The sequence below is a fragment of the Phycodurus eques genome, chromosome 14 (genome assembly GCF_024500275.1).
Source record: "Phycodurus eques isolate BA_2022a chromosome 14, UOR_Pequ_1.1, whole genome shotgun sequence".
Lineage (NCBI taxonomy): Eukaryota > Metazoa > Chordata > Actinopteri > Syngnathiformes > Syngnathidae > Phycodurus > Phycodurus eques.
In genome coordinates, this window is record NC_084538.1 from 9887688 (window position 1) to 9904317 (window position 16630).

The window sequence follows — 16630 nt, forward strand, 5'->3', positions numbered from 1 at the left end:
TCACCTGTCACCAAACCACTGAGCCTCTAAGCCAATTATATTGCTACAAAATAGAAGTACTTCCTGCCCGCTCCACTGTAATTTGCAGTGAAGTTCAGGCAGTCATTTACTTAAATCTCAACATCAAACTATTCTAACATTACATCTGGATTTATGGTCAATCGACACACTTAAAATAGTGTACTTGAAAATGTTCTTACATTGCCCATTACATACACAAATATGTGAGCAGAGGACAAACATTATCAAATGTCTGAGATGCTTAGACGATAGCATACAACCTCTGTCAGTCACTTCCGTGTCCAAGTACATGCGCACATGCTAAAATATGAGGTACTACAACTGTATCAAAAATAATCTCTTTCAAAAGAAGTATTCTTATGTTTCGGTCCTGAATAAGGAGCTGGGTCTCATTAGATTGTGCACGATGTTGTTCAAACGTTGTGGCCAGTCAATGTATCTGTCCATCTCTTTCTATGCCTTTACAAAATGTTATGTTAGGCCAGCTGGCCCTGACTGTCCACCTCTGCTAGTTACTACTAGTAAAAGATGGATTTAAGATGAAGATTGCTCGTCCATGACTTGCGCCCATAGACAGGATTAAGCCCTAATCCCCTCACTGGTGGTGCCTAATACTGTGTAGTAAACACTATTGACGGTTTCATGATCCAGCAATGTCAATTGGGTTTGCCAATAAATCAGAACTGATCCTACTCACGCCAATGTTGTGCATGTGTGATATCGCCATAGCAACACCCCATCCATAACATGCATTTCAATGTTGTAGGAGGGGAGACTGACATTTTGTAATTAGGGGATCTAATTAGCAAACATAAAATTAGCCACATTAAAAGGAGTTGAGCGAAGGTTCCACATGAAAAGGATAAAGATGTAAGCGAAGAATGAGTCATCAAAACAACAGCAGATTTAAGTCCATCTGCTACAAAAGTACCTCAGTTTGTTGGGGATAATCCCCTTTGTGCATGTGCTGCACCAGCACTCAAATACATCCTTGACTGCTTCTGTCATCTTTAATTATCTCAAGCAGTCAGCCATAGCTGAGCCTCAACTTTTCACAACTTGCAGCTTTCTGGGGACTAAATCTTTGTCAAAATGATGTCATATTAATGCGTCATGCTGCTGAGTCACCGGCTACCACCCAACAACCTCCACCCAGTGGACACATCATTGCTATCCAACACGCACTTTGTTGATTACTGCTTAGCTCGGACTTGACATGAACACGGCCCCTCGAGAAATTTCCTTTAGAATGTTTTTTCTTAGGAGAGGTCAATGAAGCTCACCCCTGCTATGACGTGTTAAGCCCAGAGAAACATCATGCAAAAAGTGGGAGATTGTTTACCATTGCAGAACTGCAGCAGCGACGAGGTGTCATACAAGCTGCTGTAGCTGGAAAAGCCGTCCTCCATTCTCAGACTCTGCTCCACTTTCTCTGCTATCCAGCACCTCTCCTCTCTTCTCTCTCTCTCTTTTTCTCCAATGACTCCCTTTGCCTAGTTTATCGTTTCACTTGGCGCTCCCTCCATTCACTCTGCACGGGTCAGGCTCCCTGGGTGAGTAACCATGGCAACCCATTCACTTGTATGAACTCCAGTTCCCTCTTCTTCGTCTTCTTCCTCCACCTTGTGTCAAATAGGAGAATTTAAAAAAAAAAATACTCCAAGAGAAGGCTCTCACCCTGAAGACTGACTGAACTGGACTGACAGAAGTTTAAGAGGTTTTTCTTCTTCCACCTCCTCCTCTTCCCCTCTGTTCCTCTCGTCTGTCCTCAACAGCTGTTGGCTCTCGTTCCAGCAGAAAAACAGCTTTAGGAGCATTTGAGTGGGCAGACACGTTTGCTGCGTGGCTGCGTGCTTATGCGTGTGTTTAGATAATGCTAGGGAGAGCCCAGCCTTTCCCTCTGTCACACAGCACAGTCTAGTCAGAGCTCAGGGGGTGGGGCTTATGGGATGGCTCGTCCTCCTCTACTTGGTGGTTCAGAGCAAGGTAGAGCAGATAAGAGGAAGGGAAAGAGACCAAATTCGATTAGAAGAGGGAAATGGAAGCTACACGTATAGCTGACTCTTCCGCCCATTGATTTAAATGAGGGTAACCGTCACATTACTCCACTGGCCACAGTCTGAAATGATTTTCCTTTTTTAATTATAATTTATATAACCTATAATTTAACATGTTTAGACCATACTTCAGTGCCGAAGTTTAGATTTACAGTGGGTGTTTTTTCAATGTGTTTATTTGTGTTGTATGGACAGGTGCATTCACATATTTCAAACCCAAACTACAAACTATGAGTTTTTCCCTTCAATGTGGACCAGAAAATCAACCAGCTCCTCTACACAGAGATCATGTGGCGTTTACTGAACTCAGCGAGAAGAGGTGAAAACTGTGGCGTGACAACTAGTGGCTGCTTAACCATGACAACACGCCTGCTCACAATGCCTGGGCATCTGACAGTTCCTGGCAGAGAACACCTACGTGCTAAAGCAACCTCCCGAATCACCCGACCGAAGCTCAAGAGGGTCATCAAGGGGGCCCATTTTGAAGACATGGATGACATCAAGATGGCCGTGATGACAGAGCTGCGGAGGATTCCTGAAGAACTCTTGTAGCAGGGCATGAAGGCATGTTGTAGAAGTATGGGTATATGCGTTGGACTCCAGGGGGATTACTTTGAAGGGGAAAATTGTACTTTGGATATGAAATATATTGTTTTTTACGCCAGTACTGGAAGTTTTTTGCCTCACATTTTAATTACATCAAGCTCACATTAACTGGGTATAGCCGATCTGCTCTTTGGCTCATTGGCAGAGATCCATTATGTATCAGATTTTTATCCATTTGGAAGATATTTTGTTTGTGTTTTTTTTTCTATTTGTCTATGTATTCAACTTCAGAGAAACCAAAAGTAAATTGTGTGAACCCAGGACCACTCAATGAGGCAGACATGCTAACCACTAGCCACCGAGCTGCCAATATCGAATGTAAACGGTGGTAAACAATGGCAAAGAAATTAAGGATTTACAGTGGGTACGAATGGTATTCAGACCCCCTTAAATTTTTCACTCTTTGTTATATTGCAGCCATTTGCTAAAATAATTTAAGTTATTTTTTTTCCTCATTAATGTACACACAGCACCCCATATTGACAGAAAAAAACAGAATTGTTGAAATTTTTGCAGATTTATCTAAAAAGAAAAACTGAAATATCACACAGCCATAAGTATTCAGAACCTTTGCTGTGACACTCATATTAAACTCGGGTGCTGTCCATTTCTTCTGATCATCCTTGAGCTGGTTCTAGACCTTCATTGGAGTCCAGTTGTGTTTGATTATACTGATTGGACTTTATTAGGAAAGCCACACTCCTGTCTATATAAGTCCTTACAGCTCACAAAGGTTTCTAAGAGCACAGTGGCCGCCATAATCCTTAAATGGAAGACGTTTGGGACGACCAGAACCCTTCCTAGAGGTGGCCGTCCGGCCAAACTGAGCAATCGGGGGAGAAGAGCCTTGGTGAGAGAGGTAAAGAAGAACCCAAAGATCACTGTGGCTGAGCTCCAGAGATGCAGTCAGGAGAGGGGAGAAAGTTCTAGAAAGTCAACCATCACTGCAGCCCTCCACTAGTCGGGGCTTTATGGCAGAGTGGTCAGACGGAAGCCTCTCCTCAGTGCAAGACACATGAAAGCCCACATGGAGTTTGCTAAAAAGAATCTGAAGGACTCCAAGATTGTGAGAAATAAGATTATCTGGTCTGATAAGACCAACATATAACTTTTTGGCCTTAATTCTAAGTGGTATGTGTGGAGAAAACAAGGCACTGGTCATCACCTGTCCAATACAGTCCCAACAGTGAAGCATGGTGGTGGCTGCAGCTGAAAAACAACGTGTTTTTCAGCTGCAGGGACAGGACGACTGGTTGCAATCAAGGAAAGATGAATGTGGCGAAGTACAGGGATATCCTGGATGAAAAACTTCTCCTGAGTGCTCAGGACCTCAGACTGCGCCTAAGGGTCACCTTCCAACAAGACAATGACCCTAAGCACACAGCTAAAATAATAAAGGAGTGGCTTCAGAAAACTCCATGACTGTTTTTGAATGGCCCAGCCAGAGCCCTGACTTAAACCCAATTGAGCATCTCTGGAGAGACCTGAAAATGGCTGTCCACCAATGTTCACCATCCGACCTGACAGAACTGGAGAGGATCTCCGAGGAGGATTGGCAGAGAATCCCCAAATCCTGTCATGGGTGTGTGTTCCGGTTGTTGTTTTCCCCCTCTCTCGTACACACCTGCTTCTGAGAGCATCTTCCCCACCTGTGCCTCGTTCACCCTAATTACCCCTTGCATTTAACCTTGTGTCACATTCTTTCTGGTTGCAGACTCACAGTAAGACTAGACCCTTTTCCGATTATCGACCTCGCCTTTTTGCCTCACGTTTTTTTGATACTGTTGCCTTTTTTGGATTGCCTGCCTGTGTACCGACCTCTGCCCGTTTATTAAACCTCTCTTTTTTAAACTGTCCATTTGTTTTGAAGTCGTGCATTTTTGGGTCCTGTTCTCTGTTCCGTTCATGACAAATCCAGGTGTGAAAAACGTGTTGCATCATTCCCTAAAAGACTAATGGCTGTATTAGCTCAAAAGGGTTCTTCTACTAAAGACTGAGCAGTTTCTGAATACGTATGGCTGTTATATTTCAGTTTTTCTTTAATAAATCTGCAAAAAATTCCAACAATTCTGTTTTCTTGTGTCAGTATGGGGTGCTGTGTGTACATTAATGAGGGGGGGGGGGGGGGGTGGAAATTTAATGATTTTAGCAAATGGCTGCGATATAACAAAGTGAAAAATTTAAGGGGGTCTGAATACTTTCTGTCCCCACTGTAGGTCTAACGACACGCTTATTTCATTTCATGCAATGACAGACATCCAAACTACTACTAACTAATCACTTATTAATATTAAAAACATATTCATTCATGTTGTCTCACAGGCTCTGTACAGACGAGTGCCGACTTTGAACATGACGTACATCTACTGTAGGAATGAAGACATCAGAAAGTCTGACCAGTTAGGCTTCTGATTGGCCAAACTGTGCTGGCGAGCCGACAAATTGTGTTTCTATGTGGACAGCGAGTGTGTGGAGTGGACGGAGATCTTTTCACCCCAGAGCTAGGAAAATATGTTTTTAGAAAATGTACCCATGCATGTATGGACATGGTTGGAGAGACATAAGCGTAGCATCATCCACGCTGAAGGGATTGAGAGTCACATGAGGACAACACAGCAAGCCTCTACGTCACATTGCACCAGCAGCCAAATGTTCAAGCACTATATTTCCGGGGTCGCCGCCCGGCCTCGACGAGATTACCATTCTGTTCTCTGTCTGTGTGTCTTATCAGCTGTGGCAGACGCCACTAACACTGAGGAATCCTTAAAACAAGGACAAGAGGTGGCAGGGATGAGTGAAAGGGAGAGTGAGGGATAAAAGACAGAGAAATAACTGGGATAGAGGGGGAGGGGAGCGCAGAAAAGGAATAGAGAACGAGGGCTTGGGGGGAGCAGGGTGTTGGGAGAAGGAGCAAATTAAAAAGTGAGCAGGGAGGGAGTTTATTGAGGGGAAAAGGGTTTCAACTGAGTGCTTCTTATCGTTTGTGTGTGCACATAAGAGGGGGGCCCTGCATTATTTATAATTCAAGCTTGCTTGGAAAAAAAAAAAAATCAAATGTCTGTGACCTATATTCTCGTTTACGCTATACTGCGGGACGCTGCTGATGGATCACACAAAAGAATAAAATTACTTAAATAATCAATCCACCTTTTATTTATTTACTCTTAACCTGGGAAGATCGTCTTGCCTCACTTTGTCATCCTCTGATTTAATCAAACAGAAACTAGCCCCTCAACCACAAAAACACACAACTATCTAATCGGTCACAAATCAGTGTTAAGCAAGTCACGTGACACTTCCAACACGAATGCACAGAAATTAATTGATCATTGTATAAATTTCCTATCAGGAGGAAATGCTCTAATGGCTGCAGATTGAGAGAGCATTTGACTGGTTTTATTATAAAAATGCTTAAAATACAACCAGATTAGGGTGGAAATTTCCTAATTCCTTCATTTCAATCAATCAGTTATCCCAAGGTTCCAGGTTTGAAAGCAATCTACACCAAAGTTCATATTTAGTCTAGGTCATCCATGAGGAAAATAGACAATCAGTTATTCAAATAAATGTACAAATATATATTTTTTAAATGGAATGGGAGACTCTCTCTCTCTCTCTCTCTCTCTCTCTCTCTCTCTCTCCCATCCTCTGAAGGTTCGGAACTCCTCTTTCCATAGTAGAACTCTTCATGGAGGTCACTCAACTTCCCACTTTGATCTTCAAACAATTACAGGTATATAGAATCAATTACCAATGCCCAACACAGAGCTGGTCAGAATTAGGTGATGCAATCAAACATCTCTTAGAGAAGTCATGTTTTCATGGTTCAATGCCTCACATCTCATTTTTACTTGAAATCACACACATATGCCGACTGGCCCATGTGGTTGTAGTTTGCAGCAGTGTCCAACTGCACTATGTTTCTAACATTTTGTTATCTCATACAGCAATATAAGAGTTTGAATATTTGCCAAAATTGTCAGTATAACGTAACTGTAATTAAACTGTACCCACAACAATAAACATATTGTGAAATGAACACCTCTCGAAAACTTTTCATAAATTTCTAATCAAGAATTTGCAGTAGGACCATTGTATTTAATCCCATTACATTACACAAGTGGTCCTAAAGCTGGCTGGTCGGTATGTTATTACACAATGTCATCCAGACGTGCAGCAGCAGATCTATTCAGTTGTGCGTCAGAGGGGATTATGGGGGGTAAACAAGGTATCCTTTGTGAGTTGTTGCATTTGGTTTTGGGAATTCAGGTTGGGTGTTCCATTTGAGAATCCATATGAAGCAAAGCAGGATTAAACCTTGACCGTTTCAACATTCGTGCACAACAGACAAATGTAGCCTCTACAAAAATCGAGGAATAAGTTATTTCTGATAAAATGTGCTTTTTAGTTTCTAAACATCCATAAATGTAGTATTTATCTTGACTTTAATGAATTTAATGCAATTGCAATTCTTGACAGATCAAAATACAACAGTAAAAATATGCTATTGGGTTTTTGTTGTGCGAGCCATGTAGCTGTTTTGTCTAAAGGGGATCAGATTACTGTAAATTTCTTTCTGGCACACATTTGGGATCAGGATAAGCATCTGATCTACTCCCCCCACCCCATCCCCCGATCCCCTAGACCACCACCACCATAACCCCTGCTTGTCCCTCAACCGACACTAACAACACAGTGGGTGGCAGGTGGTGGGACCGTGGCTGCTCCGGGCCCTCCTCTCAAAAGGTCTACCCTCCCAACTGTTTCTCCTCTGGCCATCATACACACACACACGCGCGCGCGCACGCACACACACACACACACACACACACGCACGCGCACGCACACACACACACACGCACGCACACACACACACATGCACGCACGCACACACACACTCACACACACACTTGGAAAATAAACAGCGTGTGTGATGATATCCACTTCTAGTAACAAATAATGGAAGTGCTTCACCCTCGTGTAATGAACACAGAAGAACAAGAGCCATTCATTTTTAATTATATTGAAGACAAGATGCATTTGAGACCTCTGCTATAACACCACACGTTCTTGTGTTACCAAACATTGTATCTCTGCTTTCGCCAACCCGGCGCTCATCCACATTGTATTATGTCTACAAACAAAAATAGTGAGTAAAAACTGAGAAATCTCATCTCTCTTAATGCTGGTGTATAATTCAAATAAACTTGATTGGGATCAAATCTTCAAGTGAACTCCGATTGCAATGAAATGTTGGGTATATATGATCTCTTTCGACTTGAGTAACATAATAAGATACAACTTTCAATAATCATTTCCAGATTTATATATTTTTCCATATCATAATTTCATTATTGGCCGCCATTGTTTTTTCGTCGCTGTGCATTCTGGGTAGTGACTTCAAATGGGGACGTGCCCGACACCCAAAGTTTTTAGCAGTAGTCACAGTAGCAGCCCCTGGCAGCGATGAACACTGTTCAGCCGTTTCAGTTCGACCCAGAGTGTGATCAGGGAAATGAGGAGAGTGAGGAAGACACACGAATTGAGGATGAAGATGACAGGTGTGGAGAAACTCGAGTTGGTTATTTTCAGTGGTGTATTTGTAGCTACTGCTGCCAATACCGACAGAGAAAGCGTATCTGTTGTAAAGAACTCCGTTTCATTTCTGCCGCTGCCCATGGTACTTGTTCGTTTTGCCCGATGTTATAAATGTATTCATTGATAACAGAGTAAAGTTACATGCATACCTATTTTACCATTTTTCACTGCTAACTCAGTGTCCGGTGGCGATGGTTTGTTTACAACAGCTGCTACTGCTAAAGTGAGCTGATCAAGGTAAGCGGCCAGCGCCTCCTGTCTTTTGCGTCTTTTTGCTCGGCTTTCGCTTGTCACACGCGGCCGTTTAGGCTCCTTGTGAGGAAAGATAGTCGGCACTGCATTGGATTTAAGCCGTCGTTTATACCCAGACACACCGGTGAGCTCTCTCATGAGCTGGGGGCAATCAAAGGCTTCGAACAACCGCTGATCTTTTGGCAGCTCAACTCCTCCAGCCACATCCTCCCACTGTTTCCTCAACTTTATTTTTTTTGGAACGCTATGACTGTGTACCTCCTTTTTTGTATTCCGTCCTGATTGGAAATTGCATCCTAAAGCGGCGGAGTATGGCATTTTAAACTCTTTTCACTGACGATAAAAGTTGTTCGCAAGTGGGTAGCAACATAACAATTTTACAACAGTTCAATTCTACATCATCATTCCTAGAATTCTTTGCACACTGTGACTTGGGAGTGTGTACGCCTTTAAAAGGCAGGACCTGGCCCTTTTGAGTGACATGGTGTCAGCGAATGAAAGCGTAGAGCTGTCTGGCTGGTAACTGGCTAATATGTTAGCCAGTCTGCACGTTGTAATTCTGATGGAACTGTGGCCAATGGCAGATCGTGATTGAATGTGCAGATTACGTTTTTGTTTATTCAATGAAGCGATTGAAAGTCCAACGGTGGCTGTCTATTCTTGGAAGTGTCAAGGCAGAGATTTTGCTTCAACCCTTTTTTGTAATATACAAGTCATTCAATTAATTGTAGCAGCGCTAAACCCCAACAACATGGAATGGGGAGGTTCACATCCTAATAATCCACTTTCTGAGGTAGTGTAAGAGCTGTAACAGAGGCGGAATGTGTCTGTATGTAAGGGTATGCCAGGACAGAGGTGAGATGCTTGTACATCACCGCAGACGGTTGCGCAGACAGTAATAGGTGTCCCTATTTACAAGTTTTTACAAATTACGAGTTACGTCGCTTGGGCGATTTTTTTTTTTTGTTTGCTTCGAGTTAAGAAAACTGAGCAATTAAGGTGCTGAAATGCTTTGCATGTGAGCAAGGACAGCCACAGTCACTGATGCACTTCCAGCTGTTTATTGAACGGGACGAACAGTCAAACACACGAATATACAAGGAGAACATTCACAAGGAGCTGCTGTAGGCCACCAACGCAGACAAACAGACTCCGACTCCTGACGGCAATCACTAGGCCATGCACCTTAAATGTTATACAGTACAATGCTATTTTTCTAGATTAAAAACATGTAAGACAAAAAATTATTTTTTTTGGAGGGCTGAAACGGGTTATCAGCATTCAAATTAACACTCACTCACTGCCAGTCCTCCATGTTAACAGACTTTTGAATTCAACAGTCGTCAATGGCAGTGAATGTAATTTTAAATAGGGAAAACTGATTTAAGAGATGAATAAATTGAATTACGATCTTAAAGGAATTAAACTCGTAACTCAAGGTAGCACTGTAACGGTTTGCGAGAAGCCACATCAGCTGCATGAATGTTCACAAAGAAAGGGCAAGAGTTCTGTCTGAAAAAGTGAATAATGACCAGCTCTACTATTACAATGGTTAGAATTTGAATTTTGGGTCTAATAATTGGGTGATGTAAAGAAATAAGACGTGTGTCTGCAAATATCTGGATAGCAATGAAAATCAATTATTATTTATATAGTGTTATCGGCCAGGAGGCTATTGAAGGCCAAAATCAAACTGAGCAGATTGTTCATTTATTTGCTTTCTTAAGAAAAAATTGCAGACATTCTTTAAATTCCACAGATGATCAGTCAGTCTGCCAGTGGGCTGGGATTAAACACAACCAAATCCAGAACGAAGGAGGGAACAAGGTCAATCCTCTGGATGATCCAGCCACCATCTGTGTGCTGTCCTGGTTATTGGCGGGTTTACACCATGAATTAATCCAACCAGGGGCCTAAGTGATCCATATAAATTGAATTTGGACAAAACCTGTGAGACAATTGTGTGCTAATGTTTGTTTTAAGGAAGGGCGATTCTTTTGCCGCTTCCATAGTTCAAAGCACAAAGCATATCCCGGCTGACGTGCACTCCTTCTACGAATGACACATACACAGCGGAGCTAGTTTGTAAAAGCACACTCAGTGTTGGCGAAAGTAGGAACTTTGTCAATATACTTGGCAACTTTTTCAACCCTTTGAACGACTATTTCTTTAAAAAAAAAGAAAAAGCGACTACCAATTTTAATCCCTGCTGAGAAAAATAACATGAGCTGAACCGTTTTTTGTATAACAGTAAACAAGACCCGTGGCTCGTGGAATCAATCATGCTGAACATTGTGCCATAATACATGGTGCCCATTTAGACGTTGCAAAAGCAGTGATTTTAAGACATGTTTGAAACGTTTGACCTAAGGAATGTACTATCAAGCCACAAATAATTTGGAGAAGTTGCCTTGCACAACATGAGCTGGAGAGGGTACAATATTATGTTAATAATTATATGGACCATACAAGCCACGCAGTTAGACGACTAAATTTGCGATGTTAAATCGTGGAACATTTTTTTAAGGATTGCAATTTACCTCATGTACATTTTTTTAAATTATCTGTTCAGTAAATATTTTTTTACATGCTTTCTGTGGAATTTTATGCTAGTTAATGCTGGGGGGGAAATGATAAAAATGGACTAGGACTAGTCAAGCAAACTTCAGAAGGGAATAAAGACAGTTGATCAAAAGTAGTTTTGAATAGTCATTTTCATTTGCTTTTTCAATAGGCAAAAAGGGTAATCAATTAAAAACAGAAATCAGATTTTAAGAAAAAAAAAAAAGAGTGTGATTTTATTTTAAGGCCATTTCATCCAGCCCTGGCATGTATGAAAACAGTTTACGGGCAGTGCTGTCCTTCTTATGCAGCAGAATGTGGCAAAGGGCACCCGATTCGATTGAAAGCAAAAGAAAGCAAGAGAACAGGAAACCGTGAGCCGGAATTTGATTCATATTTTCTGACTAGCATTTATTTACTTGCCGATAACAGTCCAAAGGTTTCTTGTGTGACACATCAGTGTCAACCTTTAATACATTTTCTCCTCATAATAAATAAATATAAATACACCAATGTCTTAAATTCTGCACCACATCTATACAAAATATTAATGCAGCAGTGCTTTTCATAACAAGGATAAAGAAACATTTTAATCGGAGGTGTTTAACTGTATGGACACATACAGTATATAGCGGAATGTACAAGACTGTTCTCTCATGCTGTGACATTAATCACATCTGACTTGGCTGTTGAAACATCCATGTTCACCCTCCCCCCTATTTCCTGAACAACCTTTTTTTTCTCCTCCTCCTTTCTGCAAAAGCTGAAACAGACACGTCCTCACACAGCACTGTCTATTGCTTTCCATTTTGTGTTATAAATAGGCAGCCTTTGTTTGATTTTATGCACCCTGCCCTGTTTCTCCTCCTCTTGATCCTTTCAAAGTCAGAGCAAGTGGATCCTTAAATTAATAAATCCTAAAATAAACTACTGTGAAAACCATTCATCTCCTCCACTGCAGCCTACACACACATTTCATCTAGTTAGTCGTCGGGAGGAACAGCTTTAGCATCACAAAAGGTCCTTGGTTTATGACAAGATGGGCACGCTCAGTTACCGCTGTACCTTTCTAATTTATATACACCGTACAATTTAAATCTGACTAGTCATAAATCCAGAGCAAGATATATTTTATTCACCTCAATTAAAGCTATCTACATGTCCCTTGCAGACATCTTGAATCAAGTTTTAACTAGGCGAAATGACGTAGTAGATATGTATGACTGGAATTATGACTCATCAAAAGGCTGTTTTAGATATCTCAAACTGGAGGTACAGACATCTGTAATTCACAAGCAGATACCTGCAACTGAATTGTCGACATTTATATTGAATAACACCATACACAATGTTTAGAGTATGGAGGGGAGAGCATTTGCATATGTTATTGTAATGACGATATAATCATTATTTGGTATAAATGAACAAAACACTTGAATGACCATACAGAGTTTTCTGAACTTTTATTGCTGTCATGGGAAACAGTGCCAATCCTTCAGTCGTGCTCCTTAGAGGTTGCTATGGCATCAGTTGTCCACCAGATGTCCCCATCACTGAAGCCTTTGAAGCTTTGAATCTTTTTCGACACAGTTATTAAGGGAAGCCTAGGTGCTTCATGAGGCTTCACTTGCCCACCACTTATGAAATGTTGAATCCGCTCGCCATAAACGCCTTCATGTGTAACAACCTCAAGCAAACTGTTTTTTTGTTGTTTTTAAATCAAACTAGCACACATATCCCAACCAAGTATGTTTCCTTACCTTTTCTATTTCAGTCACGTCGAGCCACTCTCTCGTCATCTATTTGTGACGCCTTTTAAATATGACCCCTACTCTTGCGTCAAGTTTCCTTCTCCTGAATGTACCGCGCTTTATGAACCCTTCCTCGCACAGCACAATCACACATAAACTAGGCTCACAGTGCCACCTGCAGGAAAACTGGTGAACTGCTGCTGAAACTCCAATTCCAAAATAGGCTGACGGCCTCAACGTGACCTGCGCTTTTAATGACATCATAATAACACATAGTGTATATATAATATTGCTGTTGTTTTGTTATGATTTTACAAAATTTTATGTATTTTATTTACTTTTCAAGCACTTTCAATTTCAATTTTATAGCTTTACCATCATCTTACTGCTGTGACAAAGGTATAAATACAACAAGATAGTTTTAATTTAAACAGGCAGTTAGTGATTGGTAGACAGATAGTAAGAACTCCACACTAGTAAATAGCTTAACCCTAACAAATTAAGTCGTTGAATGCATTACTGGTGGGTATGTACGTTAGACAGACAGACAGACAGACAGACAGATAGACAGATAGAAAGATAGTTTCAGAAGGAGGTTCTGGGGAAGTGGGGGAAAAGACAGACCATAAATGGACTAGGCTGAGAGAAACAATAAACTGAAAGGGAAAGTTTTGATTCCGAAATGATTGCTGCTGTTAATCTGTCAGGCAGGGCACAAGGAGATTTAGCTCTCTATTTCAACTTGGCTGCTCTTTGCAGGGATTTAACCTTCAGTTGTGGTCAGCTGAGGCACACGAGCAATCGCCTGCGAGTGCAAGTCATCTTTTCTCACTTCTCTCCTAAACAGATCGCCTAAGAGCAGCCAAGTCGTATGCGTAAATATTCCTCACGGTGTAGTGAGACAGTGCGTAATGAACATCTGTAAATAAGCGGAAAGTCCATCTCCATTAGGGAAATGCCTCCAAGTGTCCATATAAGGTCCCAAACCAAACCAGCTAAATACTTGCTTCCAGTGGGGAGCTGTGCCAAAACAGATTGGGCCCAAGAGTATAGCTCCACCCCCTTCAACCACACGCTCACAATAGCTGCAAACACACTTGCAAAAGTCTAAAAAGATAAGCACTTCATCTATTCCGTGCATGCTCAGTCACACAATTCCGTGAAGACGTGTGCTGACTTACCCATTGGAAGCCCCTCGCAATCAGACATGGCTGCAGATGGCACCACCAGTCACTGTTGTGGCCTTTAACTTGTAATATCTGCTGTCAACTATTACACTGTGTCCCTCACTAACTTTCTAGCTATACTTTCAGTCCCCCTCTTTCTCCTTCCTCTCTTGCCTCCCTGCACAGTATCAGCAATGGCCTAAGAACATGTCAATCAAATATTCCATTCTATGCTATTGGGCAGTAAATGTGTAACCAACAGCCCCTCCCTTGGCATACTGTTTCCCTGAGACATGACAGGCCTGTCATGATTTCGCTTGCACCATTAAAATAAAATGCACAATACAAATTTCCAGACTGAGTCCTTCATTAAATATTTGGACAGTTAATGTGACTTTGTTTCTTTTCAATTTGGTACATAGTTTGGTCAAAACCTGCTGTTACTGTACTCCACAAAGTCCAAGAAGTAGGAACTGGAATTTCCTATGAGAGGCGCTATAAGCTAATAAACAAGCAGCTCCTGATTGCTTGGTTGTTCATACAGTTCTCTCGAGTGGCCTACATACCAGCAAAAAATACCCAAGCTAAATGACATTTGAACAAATAGCCTTAAGGGTGTTTTTTTTTTTTAATTTTTTATTTCAAATAAATAAACCAGAGTTCGATAAAAGAGCCATTTGTAAGAAGACTATGAAAATAGGTTTGGCTTATGCTAGAAAGTAAACATCAAGACTCAAGACTACTATTTGAACAAAATCTTAATGGTGTGTTTTGTTTCTAATAAATAAACCAGAGTTCATATATTGTATGTCAGGCTAATGCAAAACATAAAAAAAAAAAAAACGACAAGCGAAGTCAAGCTTATGGTGGAAAGTAGAAATAAGAATCAAGAGTGACATTTGACAAACATTTAAATGATGTGTTTTCTTTCTGACACAAACCCCAATTCCAATGAAGCTGGGACGTTGTATAAAACAAAGCAATAATTTGCAAATCCTTTTCAACGTATATTAAATTGAACACAATACAAAGACAAGATATTTAATGTTCAAACGAATAAACTTTTTTGTGTGTGCAAATATTCCCTCATTTTGAATTTGGTGCCTGCAACACATAACAAAAAAAAGAAGCTAGGACAGGGGAATGTGTACCACTGTGTTAACACCTTTCCTTTTAACAACACTCAATAAGCGTTTAGGAACTGAGGACACTAATTGTTGAAGCTTTGTAGGTGGACCTCTTTCCCATTCTTGCATGATGTATACAACTTTAGGCGGTCAACAGCCCAGAGTCTCCATTGTCGTAATTTGTGCTTCATAACGCGCCACACATTTACAATGGGAGACAGGTCTGGACTGCTGACAGGCCAGTCTAGTATTTATACTCTTTTACTATGAAGCCATACTGTTGTAACACATGGAGAATGTAGCTTGGCATTGTCTGATATTGTATTATTATATATGTATTGATGTATAGTTAGCAAAGCTTTGGGAACATGTTTTGAGAGCATAAAAGTCGAGCTAGCTCCTCACAACATGCGATATTTAACATGTTTTATTTTTCATTCTTCTCAGTACGAGAATTATGCAAGTTAAAAGAGTCAAGGTTCTCTGCTAAACTCCATTCACTGGTTCTTAAGGGACTCAGCTGACCCATTTCCACATGACTGAGAGGATTATGGAGCAAGAGAAAGATCCAGCATGTGACTGGAGAGGGGTCAGATGGTAAACATGTCCGAGGAATAACGCAGTGTCCCAGAGGTTAGATCATAAGTGCCGGCACACAATGCTAATCTGGAGCTAAAACACCAGAGAAGAAGAAGTGTGTAGGAGGAGGGGGGCTATTATCTGTGCACCAGCCCTGCCCCCACCTCCCCCAACCCCGAGCCTGGATGCAACACAGGACCCTAGCACTGTTTGATCTCCTGCTCTTGTTTGCAGAGGAGCTGGAGGGTCTTTCCAAACATAACCCCAACCTTCACCCTGTCAGGACCCGTTGACCCCTCTTGCCAAGGCAAACAGACTGTCTGCCTGTGTGTCTATATAATGCATTAGTTTAGCTCAGGTAATATTCAGTTGGACAAACAAAGGGCCCATATCACAGTTAACCCTTGTTCATTGTAGGGGATATGTTCCAGACCCACCCGTTATAGGTAAAAAAAAAAAATCCATGATATAGAGATGTTATTATTTAACTTACCAAAATATTAAACACACATTTTAAACACATTGTAAACATATTTGAACACACACACATAAATACACGCATAAATGTATAATATATGCAGTAGTGGTATCTGTGTGTTTGTGGTATCTGTGTGTTAGATATATGCCTTTAAGAGGCGGGGCTTGGTGGGGTGGGGTTTGACGTCAGCGAGTCTGCGTGAGTGTCTGAGCGTGAGCTGTGGCCGACAGCAGCTCCTACATGTGTGCTCATTGTGTTTGTGTTTTACTGTTCTCCCGGAATTCAATAAAAGCCTGAAAAGAACATTGCTGACTGACGCTCTCCTTTCTCACATGCGAGACCATTACATTAAGTAGCTAAACTTAAAAAAACGATCGCAGAGTTCTGCTACAGTATATATATCCATCCATGTTCTGTACTGCTTAGCCTATTC

The 16630-nt window shown here is 41.3% G+C and overlaps 1 protein-coding gene across 4 annotated transcripts in view; it reads right to left on the reverse strand.

The window, feature by feature from the left end:
* Positions 1 to 14164, reverse strand: part of eml1 (EMAP like 1) — a 53765-nt gene extending 39601 nt beyond the window's left edge. For 3 of the 4 annotated variants that reach the window (XM_061695542.1, XM_061695538.1, XM_061695539.1), the window contains exons 1-2: positions 1726 to 1924; positions 1364 to 1643 (exon numbers count right to left, since the gene is read on the reverse strand). In XM_061695542.1, coding sequence (XP_061551526.1) covers positions 1364 to 1430 — 67 coding nt within the window. In that variant the 5' untranslated portion in view covers positions 1431 to 1643; positions 1726 to 1924. Of the gene's footprint in view, positions 1 to 1363; positions 1644 to 1725; positions 1925 to 14028 lie in introns of those variants that run through there. The other variant, XM_061695540.1, reaches the window with a different exon arrangement.
* Between the last annotated feature and the right edge of the window lie 2466 nt (positions 14165 to 16630).